This window comes from Glycine soja, chromosome 16, assembly GCF_004193775.1.
Source record: "Glycine soja cultivar W05 chromosome 16, ASM419377v2, whole genome shotgun sequence".
Lineage (NCBI taxonomy): Eukaryota > Viridiplantae > Streptophyta > Magnoliopsida > Fabales > Fabaceae > Glycine > Glycine soja.
This window is the reverse complement of record NC_041017.1, coordinates 11,209,900-11,224,619: the sequence shown is the minus strand read 5'-3', so window position 1 is coordinate 11,224,619 and position 14,720 is coordinate 11,209,900. Positions and strand designations below refer to the sequence as shown.

The window sequence follows — 14,720 nt, the reverse complement described above, 5'->3', positions numbered from 1 at the left end:
CGTTAAGGCGTTGGACCATTAATGATCTCTTGGTTTTTGAAAGGAGAGAAACGTTAAGGCGTTGGACCATTAACGATCTCTTGGGGTGGTCGACAAAAGCGGGGCTTTTGCTCCTACGTATCCTTAATTGCGATGAGGAAATCAGACCTACGTAGTTCTTGCAAAAGCGGTAAAGTTACATGTTGATTTTATGCTTTTGAACGGTCCATGTTAACCGATAAAAGCAAAGAGGATTGTTTAAGGCGTTGGACCTTAAAACGGTTTTTAGGTGATTTTTGCGGACAAAGCTTGATTTGTGAGTTGAGTTTAGCCTTAGTTTCACTTTGGTTATTAGTCAATTGATCCAAGAAAACTTCCAAAGAAAAACGTCCGATTGATTTTTTTGATTGTTTTATTATTATTTTTCAAGATATTTTGATTATTTTATTATTATTTTGCTTTTTTTGGTTTAACCGAGATTACAACGTGAACGATCGGTTAAATTTTGTTTTAACAGTGATTAAATGAGATTACAACGCAAATGATCGTTGAAATTCATTTTATCATTTATTAGGTGAGAAAATGGCTTAAACGATCGGTTAAAGCTCGTTAAAAACGGAAGAAAAGAAAACCAAAAATGAATGAAATAAAGATGAAAGCCAAAAAAACAATAAATGAATTGGAAGTCTCAGATTCGAAAACTTACCCGTTGAAGAATGAATGAAGAATGGATGAAGAACGGTGAAGAACGACGGAAAGCCTTCACGGATTTGCTCACGGAAACGTCTCGGAAGCGTTACGGAAGCACCTCGGCTTGGATTTTCTTCACGGAAACAATTTTTTTCACCCAAAACAGCTAAAATGCATAGCCAGGGGGCTCAGGGATCCTTAGAACAGCCCATTTTTGCCTATTTATAGGAAAAGGGGAAGGAGGTTACCGCCCAGCTCGCCCAGGCGAGCTGGGTTGCTTCTGGGAAGCAACCCTGCTTCGAAAATACTCTGGAAGGCCCAAATTCAAAATTTCAAAAATTGCTATTTGCACCATCCCCCATTTTGATAAGTTCACCCCCCTTTTTCGTAATTTACAGAAAAGTTACGGAAGCATATAGGACTTGATTTTCTTCTTTTTATTTCTCTTCCCTCTCACCCATATTAAGTGAAATATGCTTATTTAGGGTTATGGGAATTTTACGGAAGCATTACGAGAGTCCGGAAGCCATTTTTTAACAAAACGGGGGAGGTGGTTGCCGCCTAGCTCACCCAGGTGAGCTAGGTTGCTTCCACCTTAAGCAAGGAAATGCCCAGAATGCTCTAGAAAGGCCCAGATTTGATAATTTCTATTTGCACCCTCCATTTTACTAAATACACCCCATTTTACCTTTTTTTGCTGATTCTTTTTCGTAACGTTACGGAATTTTACGGATTATGTAACGACACTTGTTTTCTTTCTTTAATGTCGCAAAACTTTACGGATTACGCAACCATCCCCTCTTTGGCTTCTGGAATGTTACGGAACTTTACGGATCGCACATTAACGCTTCCTTTCGACTCCTGACATGTCGCGGAACTTCACGGATTGCCTAACGATGGGTGTCAAGTACCTCAAAGTGGTCAAGCGAAGGTCGCATCCCACCAAACAGATGGTGCCCGGACGAAATTAGGGTATGACAACATGTTTGGATTAAAGTTTGGAAACTTCAGTTTGGGTCAAACTTAAGTTTGTAAACTAAGTTTGCAAAAGTATACCAAGTTTTACTTCTTCAAAATTGAGTTTGCAGGTAAAAATTTTATCTCAAACATGCTTTTGAAGGGTAACCAAACATGACTCCCAAACTAATTTCACTCTCAAACATACTTTTGAACCCAGTCACCGAAAATCCAAACAGACCATGCAGTTAAGGCACATTTGAATTCAAGTCACAATTGCAACGTTAATACAAACATGCTACTAATATTCTACCAAAAACTCAATCCAGTGTGAATACAAAAACAAGAAAAAGCCATAAATTAGCTATAGTTGGTTTAGATAAAACTCTCTTACTTCCTTAATGCCAATGGTGACAATTAACTTTTTTCCTTCGAGTCATCCAGAGATATCTTAGATTGCTTGAGCAATGATAAAGCCGAAATTGGAATTGGTGCCACGACCAAGTCATCAGTAGCCATGAACATTGTTGGTCCCTTAGCATAACCATTTGATGACTTGGGATCCACCAAGTTCAACCATTTTTTGGTGCCATCCTTAACACTAGTAAAATATAAAGCTTGTTCATAAATTGGTAACATCATCTTGCTTATGCTTGACATGAACTTTGAGGCAATGCAAGGATAAGCAAGCATGTCCTTCTCTTCCTTAGACATAAAATATTTTTCATTTAAACCAAGTATGCTCTTGTACAACCCATCAAAGTTGCCCACAGAAAAGTATCCTCCCAACATATGCACTACTGCCCCCAAAGGTAAAGTGAGAAAACGTAAAAGGAAGTCAGCAAAATCTTCTTCCCCTTGAGCAAACAATATCTTCCTATTTTATTTGCTCATAACTAGTTTCACTTTGGTTGTTTTGTGTTGACTCATAGTCGAAGGAAGACATGAGACTAATCTCCCAAGTCGTAGCTTCACTTTGTCTTGAATAGTACTACTATTTTCGACAACAGCCGGAGAAAAACTCGAGTTTTATTGGTGACATTCACTTTCATTGTGTGTACTGTACTCAAGTCATTTACCCTACTTCTCTTCAAGAAACCAAGGCATGTATACATTGTGTTTGAAATGACAGACAAACAGATCATTCATGACTGTAAAAGTAACCTCGTCTTTTACAAATCCTTTGTAAACTTTTCTGCTTTTGTCTGGAAATGAACGAGTCATAAGATTGCCACACTTACATTTTTTATTTTCAAAGGTACTCAACAGGTCATGATTGCAATTAGGCCACTTTGAACACAACTTCTTTGGCTCGATATCATCAATGTTGAGTTTCATGCTCCTGCAACAATTTTAAGAAGTTGAACAGAACATCTACAAAGTCTTTCCCTGCTTCTGTAAATATGACTTTGCTTCTCTCTTTGTTTACCACAAGTTTCAATGAGACTTGGTCTGACATGGTACCAACTACCAAACAAGTAGGCAAAGTTAGAAAACTAATTTTCAACAACCTTAAACAAAGTTCTTATGTTGACTATGTGCGTGCATGTTTAAATTAAAGTTTGTAAATCGAATTTGCAAAAATGTCACAAGTCTTACTTCTCCCAAGCTGAATTTTAAGGCAAAAGTTTACTTCCAAGCATACTTTTGAGGGATAACCAAGTATGATCTCAAACTGATTTTATTTTCAAAACTTACTTTCAGAATTATCATCTTATTGGAAATCCAAACACACCCTACAACTGTGATTGACATTTTTAGTACAACCAAACAATACAAGGATGCAATATATGTGAAATGCAAATTCACTCTATATAAAATAAGGAAATGGAAAGTTCTTACCTTTCTTTCTCAGTATCTTAGTAACTTGGTTGAAGGGGAAGGGGAAAAAGCAGAACTTGAGAAGTGAGGGGGAAGATGGGAGAAGAATTTGTGAGATGTGAAATGTGAAATGAAATGGGTGTCCGTTTCATTTCAAAATGCACAATGCTTTACCAAGTAACAACCAAATGCAGTTTTATCTTTTGAATAGTTCAACGTTAGTTTCCTAGTTGGTGTATGTAGTTGTAGACGTGGTGCATGCAATTGCAGATGTGCCATATTTTTAGGTTATCAGTTTTTCATACGATTTTTACTTTTGCTATATATATATCCTCTTGTAATCCTTTATAAACTGATATATAAAAGAACTCAATTTCTATATGGTATCCAAAGCCATAAACATTTCCATCGTTCTCTGCACTCACTACTTTCATGGCCAACACAAGTCCTTCTCTTCTAGCTCTTGCCAACACTACCAATTCCAACCTCAATCTTCAAATCCCTTCCACTAATATCAAACTAGAAAGAGATAATTATTCCCTATGGCGATCTACCATTATTTCTGCACTTGAGACTTTTGAACTAGAGTCTTTCATTTTGAATCCTGCACCACTGATGCAGACTCACATCGTGACCATTTCTGACGGTGTGTCCACCAATGAACCCAACCCTGATTTTGTTCTATGGAAGAAATGTGATCGTTTTGTCCTACTGTGGATTAAATCCACCTTATCAGAAAGAGCCCTCTCCTTGGTCGTACGCGCCACCTCTTCTCACATGGCATGGATTGCCATTGAAAAGACCTTCCAAGCTTAGACACGAGCTAGACGCATGGCAATGAAGGTTCAACTACAAACTCTAACAAAAGGGTATCTTTCTATGCTTGAATATATTGAGCACAAACACTCCATTGCTGACTCTCTTGCTGAAAATCTTCATCCAATTTCCGATGAGGATCTTATTGGTTATATTTTAAGCGGCCTTGATTCCTCTTATAGTGCTTTCTCAACTGCTTTCATGATGAAGTCTGATGATGTCTTTGTTGATGATCTTGCTGGCCTTCTTCTTCAAGAGGAGGCTCGCTTAGAGCAGGAACATGTTCATCAAGCTGTTGTTGTTTCACAGCCCACTAACCCATCCCCACTTTTGTCTACTCCTGCTATTTACACTACAAATCGGTTCTCAAACCGGTCCTCTTCCACCAACAATCCAAACAACAGTTCTAGTTCTTTTCCTAGGCGTAACATTGACAACCCTCGTCGTCATCCTATTTGTCAACTGTGTAGTAAACCTGGACATGAGGCTAATAATTATTGGTAGCACACTAATCAAACTGATTACCCTTCTAGGCGTGCCAACCCAAGATTTTCCTCTCGTCAAGCTAATGTTGCTCAAACTAGAACATCTCCCACTGTTATGGACCCGTCATGGTACTTTGACACCGGTGCCACAAATCACGTCACTCCAGATATTAGTAAGCTTACCATTGCCAACGATTACACCGGTGATGACAAGTTACAAGTAAGAAACAGTAAACATTTATCTATTTCTCATGTGGGTTCATCTTCATTACCTAATCTTTCCTTGCCTAGTGTATTCATTGTTCCTAACCTTACCAAAAATCTACTCAGTGTTTCTAAATTAACTCATGATAATGATGTTTTCATGGAGTTTTGGCCTACTCATTGTTCTGTTAAGAATTTTCAGGGACAAACACTTCTTTAAGGGGGCATTAGCCATGGCTTGTATCGGCTGCCTCCTGTCAAAACTAACTTGATCTCATTCATGGTTGTACTGGTGTACGTACTTCTCTCCATGGTTGGCATCAACGCCTCGCTCATCCACATGAGTCTCTCTTAAGGCATCTTCTATCCTCATTTCAACTTCCAATATCTACAAATAAATTTCCAAATGTTTGTGACTCTTTCCAACTTGGGAAAAGTCATCATTTTCCTCTTCCTACATCTCATGTTGCATCTACCAAACCTTTTGACCTTATGTACTCAGATGTTTGGGGACCATCTCCTCACTTTTCAATTAATGGAAATTGTTATTTTGTTTTATTTATTGATGATTGCACTAAGTTTGTGTGGATTTATTTTCTTTCTCAAAAATCTCAAGTTTACTCCATGTTTGTGCAATTCAGAAAGATGATAAAAACTCAATTTAATTGTAACATTAAGTCTCTACAATCAGATTGGGGTGGTGAGTTCCGCAATGTTTTCACATTTCTACAACACCATGGCATTCACCATCGCGTTTCTTGTCCATACCCTCAGGAACAAAATGGTGCGGTTGAGCGTCGTAATCGTATTATAATTGAAAAAGGTCTTAGCCTCTTAGCACAATCATCACTTCCACAAATTTTTTGGGAACACGCATTCAAAACCGCTACATATCTACATAACCGTACCATCACTCCTCTTCTATCTTATCAATCTCCCTATCAAAAACTCTATCATAAATCTCCAGATTATTGCTTTCTCATAACTTTTGGTTGTTTGTGTTACCCATTTCTGAGACCTTACAACACACATAAACTTGATTTTAGTTCTCTTCCATGTGTGTTTCTTGGCTATAGTGTTGCTCATAAGGGTTATCTATGTTTTCACAAACCAACTTCCACGATATACATTTCCCGTCATGTTGTTTTCAACGAAGATGTCTTCCCTTATTCCTCACATGCAGGCCCTACGGTCCCTACTTTATCAACCTCATCGCAACCCACTACATCCCACATTCTTCAACATGCTATTGATTTGTTGTGCCCACCTCCCTCCCCTCCTCATTCCACCAACCAATCTTCCTCCTCTATTCCTACAACCCCATCCACTACTCCCTCCTATCAACAACCCACTATCAGTTCACGTGCCAAACACACCCACCCGTCCACATCTCATTTTCGGCCTGCAGATAAAAGTACACATCCTATGGTCACCAGGGCACGAATCGACTCTCTCAAGCCCAAAACCTTCTCTATCTCCATATCATCTACTCCAACCACTGAGCCACACACTTTTAAACAAGCTATCCAACACCCATGCTGGCAACAAGCCATGCAACATGAATATGATGCTCTCATGAGAAATTGCACTTGGTCTCTTGTTCCTTTTCCTACTAATGTTAATCTTGTTGGGTGTAAGTGGATTTTCAGGATCAAACGACGTTCAGATGGTTCCATTGAACGTCACAAGGCTCGTTTGGTTGCTCAAGGATTTAGTCAGGAGGCTGGCATTGATTACTTTGACACATTTAGTCCTGTTATCAAACCAACTACAATTCGGTTGGTCCTATCCATAGCTTTTTCCAATGGTTGGTGCATTCGGCAACTTGACATAAACAATGCATTCCTTAATGGGGATTTAGCTGAAACAGTGTACATGAAACAGCCCCATGGCTTTGAAGATTCCTCTCATCCATCACATGTTTGCCGTCTCCACAAGGCACTTTATGGCCTGAAACAAGCACCCCGTGCTTGGTTCAACAAGCTGAAACACTATCTTGTCACTCACGGATTCAAGGCTTGTCACTAAGACACTTCCTTGTTTTTTCACTTGTCTTCGGTATCAATCATCTACATTCTTGTCTACGTAGATGACCTCATCATCACCGGTACACATGCATGCAAAATTCAGCAGTTCATCACTCAGTTACATACGACTTTTGCTCTTAAAGACCTCAGTGATCTGCACTACTTTTTAGGCTTGCAAATCCGTAGGTCTCCAGCTGGTTTAACTCTCTCACAGGAAAAATACATACATGATATACTTTGTCGCAACAATATGACAGAAGCCTCATCTATTTCCACACCAGCTAACCCTACTTCTCACCTTACAAGTCGTGGTGATCCTTTTCATGATCCAAAGCTCTTTAGGAAAATCGTGGGTTCTCTCCAATATGTTGTAAATCGTGTCAATTTATGCATTCTCCTACATCTTTACACTGGTAGGCAACAAAACAGATCCTCAGATATTTAAAAGGAACTTCACATCACTGCCTTCATTTCACACCTACAAGAGCTCAATCTCTTCTCGCTTATTCAGATGCTGGTTGGCTTTTAGACACTGAAGATAGCAGGTCTTAGTATGGTTATGCCATCTTTCATGGATCCAATCTTATCAGCTGGACTTCTCGAAAACAACGAGTTGTTGCAAGATCTAGCACCGAAGCTAAGTATTGTTCACTCGCATACACTGCTGCTGAGCTGTTGTGGATCAAACAACTGCTTCAAGATCTTTGTGTTCCTCTTAGACGTCCTCCATTATTGTTATGTGATAATGTCAGCGCCATTTTTCTGACCAAGAATCCTGTTATACACACTAGGTCCAAACATATTGCTTTGGATTTCCATTTCATTCATGAGCTTGTTGAATCCAAATTGCTCCAAATCTGTCATGTATCTTCTGTGGATCAAATTGCTGACATCTTCAAAAAACCATTAACCAAGGATCGGATTTTCCTACTACGTTCCAAGCTCAAAGTTCATTCTGACCTTAAGCTTGTAGGGGGCTAATAACCAGATGCAATTTTATCTTTTGAATAGTTCAACGTTAGTTTCCTAGTTGGTGTATGTAGTTGTAGACATGGTGCATGCAGTTGCAGATGTGCCATATTTTTAGGTTATCATTTTTTCATACGATTTTTACTTTTACTATATATATATATATCCTCTTGTAATCCTTTATAAAGTGATATATAAAAGAACTCAATTTCTATACCAAGAATGCACAACAATTCTATAATCTGTCTATAACTTCTACACGAAGGATGTGCTAAAAATACACTGTTTGCTATTATAAGTAGTATTACTACTTTATTTTAATGGGTTCGATTCATTTCAGCATTTGTAGAATGGTTTTCTCTCTCAATAAATTTGCATTTTATATTTCTTTTTAAGCATTTGTAGAATGGTTTTCTCTCTTAGTATATGTCCATTTTCTATTTCTTTAAACATTTGTAGAAACATTTCTTAACAGTGAGCCTACTATCAGAGTTTTGAATTTGTTAGATGTGAAATAAAATGAGATGCGTTTGAAAATTCATAATTCCCCAGAATGCACAGCAATGCTATAATCTTTCTATACCTTCTACGAAGTAAACATTTTTCACTATTTATCAGAAGTATTAGTAAATTATTAACAGCTCACGTTTAATTAAAAAAATTATTATTTTTTAACCCCTAGATAAAAATGTAGTCTTTCTCAGTTTATAAAACGGTAGTAGTCCAACTCTCTTTCCTTTTTCACATTCTTTTTAGAAATTTCTCCATTTTTTTCATTCATTCATATTGATTTCCGTTTTTTTAGTAATTTTTCACTTTTATTTCTTTAAGCATTTGTATTCTTCTTAGTTGTGAGTCACATGTGGCCAATATCACAATTTTGAAATTTTTAGGGTTTAACTTTTCATTTGATTGCACTATTTTTACATTTAGATCCTTACATTTAGATTCTTAGTTGTTGCACACACTTTTGATTATATTTTTGGTCTTGATGATTAAATGTGTCTTGACTTCATTAACTAATATCGTCACCGAATTGACCGACATTGTAAAATCACCATAAATTTGTTACTAAAGTAATAGTTTGTGAAAAAAAAAAAGTGGCAGTTTTACTTAATGGAGTTACGACACATTTAATAACAGAGAAAAAATAATTCAAAATATTTATATAAGGATTAAAATAAGTAATTTATAAGCATAAGAAACAAACTGTAGAAATGATATAAGTATAGGAAACAAAGGAATAATTAAATCAATTTTTAATATACCTTTTGCTTCCTGGTTAACTAGGACAGGAATTGCCCGTGTAGAAACATACGATGATTATAATTATTGATGTAACGCCTTTTTTTTAACTTATAGGAACTATTCCTTTTCAAGATTTGTTGCATGACTATTAGAGAAGGAATTTCACTATTCTGACCCCTCCATTCGATCCAGAATGCCAAAAAAAGAAATATTTGGATACTGTTTTTCCTTTATTGGGGATTTAGGTGCATAAAATTACGTTTTTACCCGATTAACTGTTAGGGATTTTATTAAATGATAATAAAAATGTAAAAAAAAAAAAAGAAGTAAAAATCAAAGAAGCACCAACGTAGTTCATAATTCATAGGAGCTAAAATAAAAAATAAAAATATTAGAAAACTAAAATTAAATAAAGTCACGGCACATATTTATAACTAAAACTAAAAATTATAATTTAAAACTAGATCCAGTAAAAACAAAATTATAACTGCATACATGTCACATATTACATGTTTACAAGAATTAAAAACATATTTTTACCTTTTTTTAATTTCCAATAATTCTACTCAAGTTACAATTAAGTAATGTGTGTCTCTAACTATATGAATAAAAATTAAAACTGTGATTTGCGGTGCTAAGCCCTTGTTAGAACCAACTCCTCCTTGTGAAACTGAAGTATCTGATGTCTGAGACTGAGTGTTCCTCAAATAGCTGTGGCAAATCTTTCAAACCCTCCTCAAATGAAGTCTTTAATTTCTGTAAGAACTGCAACCACATACACAGTAACCTCTATTGATCCTGTGATAGTGTGATGCCATCATCTTTAAGAAGACCAAACACTGCAAAGACTATCACTCTAATTATATCTTTTTTTTTCTAGATTTTAGAATATTTTTTTTGAAGAATATTTTAAATTGTATAATAAATTTTATATATATATATATATATATATATATATATATATATATATATATATAAGATTAAGAATGCAAATTAGTTAAATTAAAAACTATTTAATCTAACTAATATTAATTAAATGTGAAAGCACTGATTGACTTTTCATTAGTATACAAGGTTTACACCTTGAGTTTGAGTCATGAAAAGAAAATAGAGTAAATCTTCAATTTAATCCTCAAACAAGTTTTTAATAGAAAACTCTATAAACAAAAAAAAAAAAAATTAAAGCAAGTCCTTATTATTTGGAGTGGTGAAAATACTGAACAGTTTCACCAACTGGCATGTAGAAGGAAAAAGGGAACATTAAAGTTTAAAAGAAACTTGTGCAAGACATGACCATATCAGCACCATCATTGTTTTGATTGTTGAACTCTCAAGCTTCACTAACTCATCGCTGGAGGCACACGTTATTAAAAGGAGTGCAAACTATAAACAACTTGGACTTAAAGATGCATAAATTTTGCAGTAATAGAATCATATGCAACCTGGGGGCATGACATTCATGTAGTTTAGTAGTTTCCATGTAGACAAAACTTAAATGCAGTTCCTTAAATACTTTTGATATCACTCTTCAAATCAAAATTGGAGTTTTTCACCTGGATAATTTACATAATAAAGGTTTACATTAATGATCAACATACATTACCAAAGTGAAATTCTAATTCTGATTGAAGAATAATATGAAAAACACTTAAGGAACTACCTTGACCCATGTTAGTCTTTAAACTAGTTCCTTTTCTATGCAAATGAGGAAAATTACAAAATTCTTTTCAGACATAATGTAAAAACCGGGAAAATATTCAAAAGAAAGATATAGATCCATATACAGTGAATAACTTTGTACTATTTAAAATATCTATAATCTATCAACTTAAACAAAGTTCAAGCACTAGAACTTTACATTATATATAGAGTAAAGATGTGCCATATATACAATATAAACATAACCCAACACTTCAAAGCTAAAACCAAAACTCACTATATATACAAGGAGAATTCGCTCGACAACTTAAGAATTTATTTGGCAACTAGTGCCTTTATACTACTCAGTCATCCTTAAGCTTATATACATTGTCAATGTAATCTTCTGTCTCCCACAGGAAAGATCCAAAAGCAACAGCTTCCAAGACTAGTCTCTTCAAGCTAGAAAATGAAGTCAAAATAACATCATCATTCTCAACCGAACCCGATTCCTTGTTGTTAAAAAGAGCACAACTATAACTCCCAACCAAATTCACAGCCTCCTTAGACCTCAATCTGGCACATCTCTGCAATGATCCGGGATGAAAGCTCATAACATAACATTTTAAGTCCTCAATTTCCTCTTCCGGCCTGATTAACCCTTGCCCTAAGGATGGCATATTACTTAAGTGGCCAAAGATGGCATCTTTGAATCCATAAGAAAACATAACGGAAGTCCTATGACCAAGGTGAAGATCATGATTGGCCAAAGAGAGATTTCGTTCTAGGTGGTACCTCAATGAAACTGACTTCAAAAAGTAACCATATAATATGGAGGCAACGTAAACCCGGGCAAGTAAGAATTGTCTAACTTGGGTTGTTGCCCAACACTCAGTTACACTAGATTTTGCTCTCAAGCCAGTTACAGTAGTTATGTGTTCCCTTATCATATCCAAAACTTCCGAGCTATGAATAGACTCTAGTTCCCAGTCCTTAGAAGGCAATATCTCTAGCCTGCCATTATAAAGACAACTAGAAAGCTTTGGAACCATAGGGACCCTGATCTCAGAAAACTTGTAAAAAATCAGCAAGTACATAACATCTTCTACAGCAATTTGACATTGGTTCTCTTTTACTTGTGCAATCCTCCTGGCATTCAGAAAAGGTTCAAGTCAACATTTTTTTCAATGAATATCTAAAATTGTATTATGTAACTACCAAGGAATTTAAGACGAAGGTTTATCTGTCTTATTTCATTCCAGGGTATGACTTGATGCCAGGCAATACCCCGATTCATTTAATCATGCAGATACTGCTTCAGATCTGAAAAGTCCATGAATATTTAACTCCAATTAAAACAATGTAAGAGATATTACAAGATAATTCGGGTCAAAGTGGGCAAAGGAAATGCCTATATTTAAAAGGAAGCTAAAATTAAATAATCTCAAATCTAACTAAAGCTTGTATATTCTATTTGAAGGCTTCAGAGGGGACCAAAAATGTACTCTTAGCTATGCCATCCTCCCATTGAGAAGTAAGAAGTTTTATCAGCAGATAAGGAGAGACACCAAGAAATGCTGATTACTCATACTCAAAGTTTGAAGGTACAATCCAGAGAAGAGGATTATAAAATCACCAACTTAAAATCATGTAACCATTAATTTCTCAGACTTAGGCCACTAATTTTTGTAACAAATAGTTCTCCACCAAATGTTAGGGGCTGCAAAACAATCAATCAAGATCAGATAAAGTTTGGTTTAGCTTTAGACCAGGAATACTGACCAACCAATGCAACTTGTGGTATGATACAGCCCCCAATTTTCACCTCCAAACCATCAATAATTCACATCTTATTGAACTTACATTCCATAGGCTTTGTCTTACTCCTACTTAATAAAAAAACCATTGGTAAGCTTCTCTCCACAATTAACTTTGGAATTTAGTCCTTCTCTTGATTCATCAACTATCACTATATCATTTGAAAAAAGAATTCAATGAGGCACTGGCTCTAGGATGTGCCATTTAAGAAGTCAACCCTTGGGGTAAACCTATTCTCATAGATTAATGGTTAGACAGAATGCTGATCATCAGAGTTATGGGATTTGGAGACAATCATAATAAAATAATCGAAGACCTGTAAGGAAATGGCTAATTCTGTTATCACTAGAAACAGACCAAACAAATAATCACAATGGTGCACAGTTTATAGAGTGAATGAAGGTTTTGAATATTTTATATAATACATAAGAAAATAATACGGCAAATCAACATGACAAAGATCAATATATCTGACAAGCTTTTCTAAAGCTTTTAAATTGTGCTCAGAAATGTTGACTAAAATAACCTGTTGATTACCCTTCTAATGAGAAATACAAATGTTTTATGGTTCCATAAAAGTTACTTATGCAAGCTTGCTTTGCAAAATATATACTTCATTCAGTGGAAGGATGAGAAATACTAACTCTTTATTCTTACAAGTTAGAACATACAAGAATGCAATCAGATGTTCATAGAAATATTTGCTGTACCTTCTACATCCTCAAATACACTATCTCTAATTCAATAAAACTAGAGAATATCATTATACCCATCTCTGAATTGATAAGGAAAAAGGAGTTAAGAGCTTGATTAACATCGGCCTCATTTATTAGCAATTTCTCGCAATATCAAGGATCACGATGAAACCAAAATCGCGGCCACAATTTAAAACCTTAGCACAGATGAAATCTCAAGTAAACACATAACAATAAGCAAACACCTACAGCATGATTAACATTTCAACATTCAAAGATCCTCCCATCACAACCCACATAAAACTCAAACCTCACAAAACACATCAAAACAAATTAAAGAAAAAGGAAAACCAAAAGGGCATAAAAAAAAAAAAAAACTCATATTCCACGAACCTGTGAAGCAAGGCCTCATCGGAGGCAGAACCAAGCACCATGCGGGCATGTGCCGCATCACGATCCTCAGCCAAGAGCTTCAGCTCCTCCCCAACAGCCACATGGAACATCTGAGGGTGGTTCTGAAGAACAGCACTGAGGAACTTCCCCACCATGGAACGTGGCTCCAGCGGAGAGTTCAGGCTACTGAACTCACATGGGCTTGCTCCAGCACTTGCTCTGATAAAGGGTCTTCGCCTATAATATAAAAAACAAGAAGAAGAAGAAGAAACACCACCACCACCAAGATCAGGCCTTGTGAAGAATCTGAAGTGGGGTTTGTGCGAAATTGATGGGAGAGTGAGGAGTGTTGGGTGATGGTAGCGGAAGATGCAGCTTTCCATCAAACAACAACAAAAGAGAGTTAAACCGTGAATTGTTTGTTGATAGCAATAAGGTTGGAGAGAGCTTTTGCGAGAGTGAGAGAAGAGTGGTTGGTGTTACTACTGTGTGATGTGGTATTGTGTCAAACAAAGTTGGGCTTCTGGTTGTGTTTTTTATGTGTATAATTGGTTGGGGATAGGATTTTGGAATCAATCGCAAGGGAAGTAAAAACTAAAATATCTTTGTTTATGTTACGGATAGGGTTCTGAGACTTTTGAGGTAAGGAAGGGTCAGAGAGGTTTTGGTTTCTGTGTGCGCTGGTTATTGTTGATAAGTGATAAGTGCGTTTTCTAGTGGGACAGTTGTTATGTGTGGTCCCAGACAAGCCACTGATCATTGCTTATAATATTCTACTACTACTTATTGAGTGTGTAAAAATAATGAGTTTAATTATCAACACCAATAAACATAAATAACACTTTATGTCATTTTATCAAATGATTTAGATTTTAAATCTTGAACTTTAATATAAAATAAATTATATTAAAAAAAATTATTTAACGTATATTTAAGAATTTTTTTATCAAATTTAATCATTACTTTTTAGTTTTGACAGT

The 14,720-nt window shown here is 35.9% G+C and overlaps 2 protein-coding genes across 2 annotated transcripts; one reads left to right on the top strand and one right to left on the bottom strand.

Moving 5' to 3' along the window:
* The first annotated feature begins 4,278 nt into the window (after nucleotides 1-4,278).
* LOC114389769 lies at nucleotides 4,279-4,767 on the top strand. Its single transcript, XM_028350508.1, has one exon. The coding sequence runs from the start codon at nucleotides 4,279-4,281 to the stop codon at nucleotides 4,765-4,767; it is 489 nt and encodes a 162-aa protein (XP_028206309.1).
* A 6,210-nt stretch (nucleotides 4,768-10,977) lies between these two features.
* Nucleotides 10,978-14,328, bottom strand: LOC114389568 (UV-B-induced protein At3g17800, chloroplastic-like). Its single transcript, XM_028350266.1, has 2 exons — nucleotides 13,741-14,328; nucleotides 10,978-11,983 (listed from the first exon to the last, which is right to left on the bottom strand). Exons 1-2 carry the CDS (start codon nucleotides 14,121-14,123, stop codon nucleotides 11,200-11,202), a joined length of 1,167 nt encoding a protein of 388 aa, XP_028206067.1. The 5' UTR covers nucleotides 14,124-14,328; the 3' UTR covers nucleotides 10,978-11,199.
* Nucleotides 14,329-14,720: the final 392 nt, after the last annotated feature.

Bases quoted from the DNA above. Each gene is read 5' to 3' on its own strand.
- LOC114389769 (XM_028350508.1), top strand. From the start codon at position 4,279: ATGGCAATGAAGGTTCAACTACAAACTCTAACAAAAGGGTATCTTTCT.
- LOC114389568 (XM_028350266.1), bottom strand. From the start codon at position 14,123: ATGGAAAGCTGCATCTTCCGCTACCATCACCCAACACTCCTCACTCTC. The intron at 11,984-13,740 runs GTTCGTGGAATA...TCTGAATGCCAG, and splicing joins GATGAGGCCTTGCTTCACAG to GAGGATTGCACAAGTAAAAG.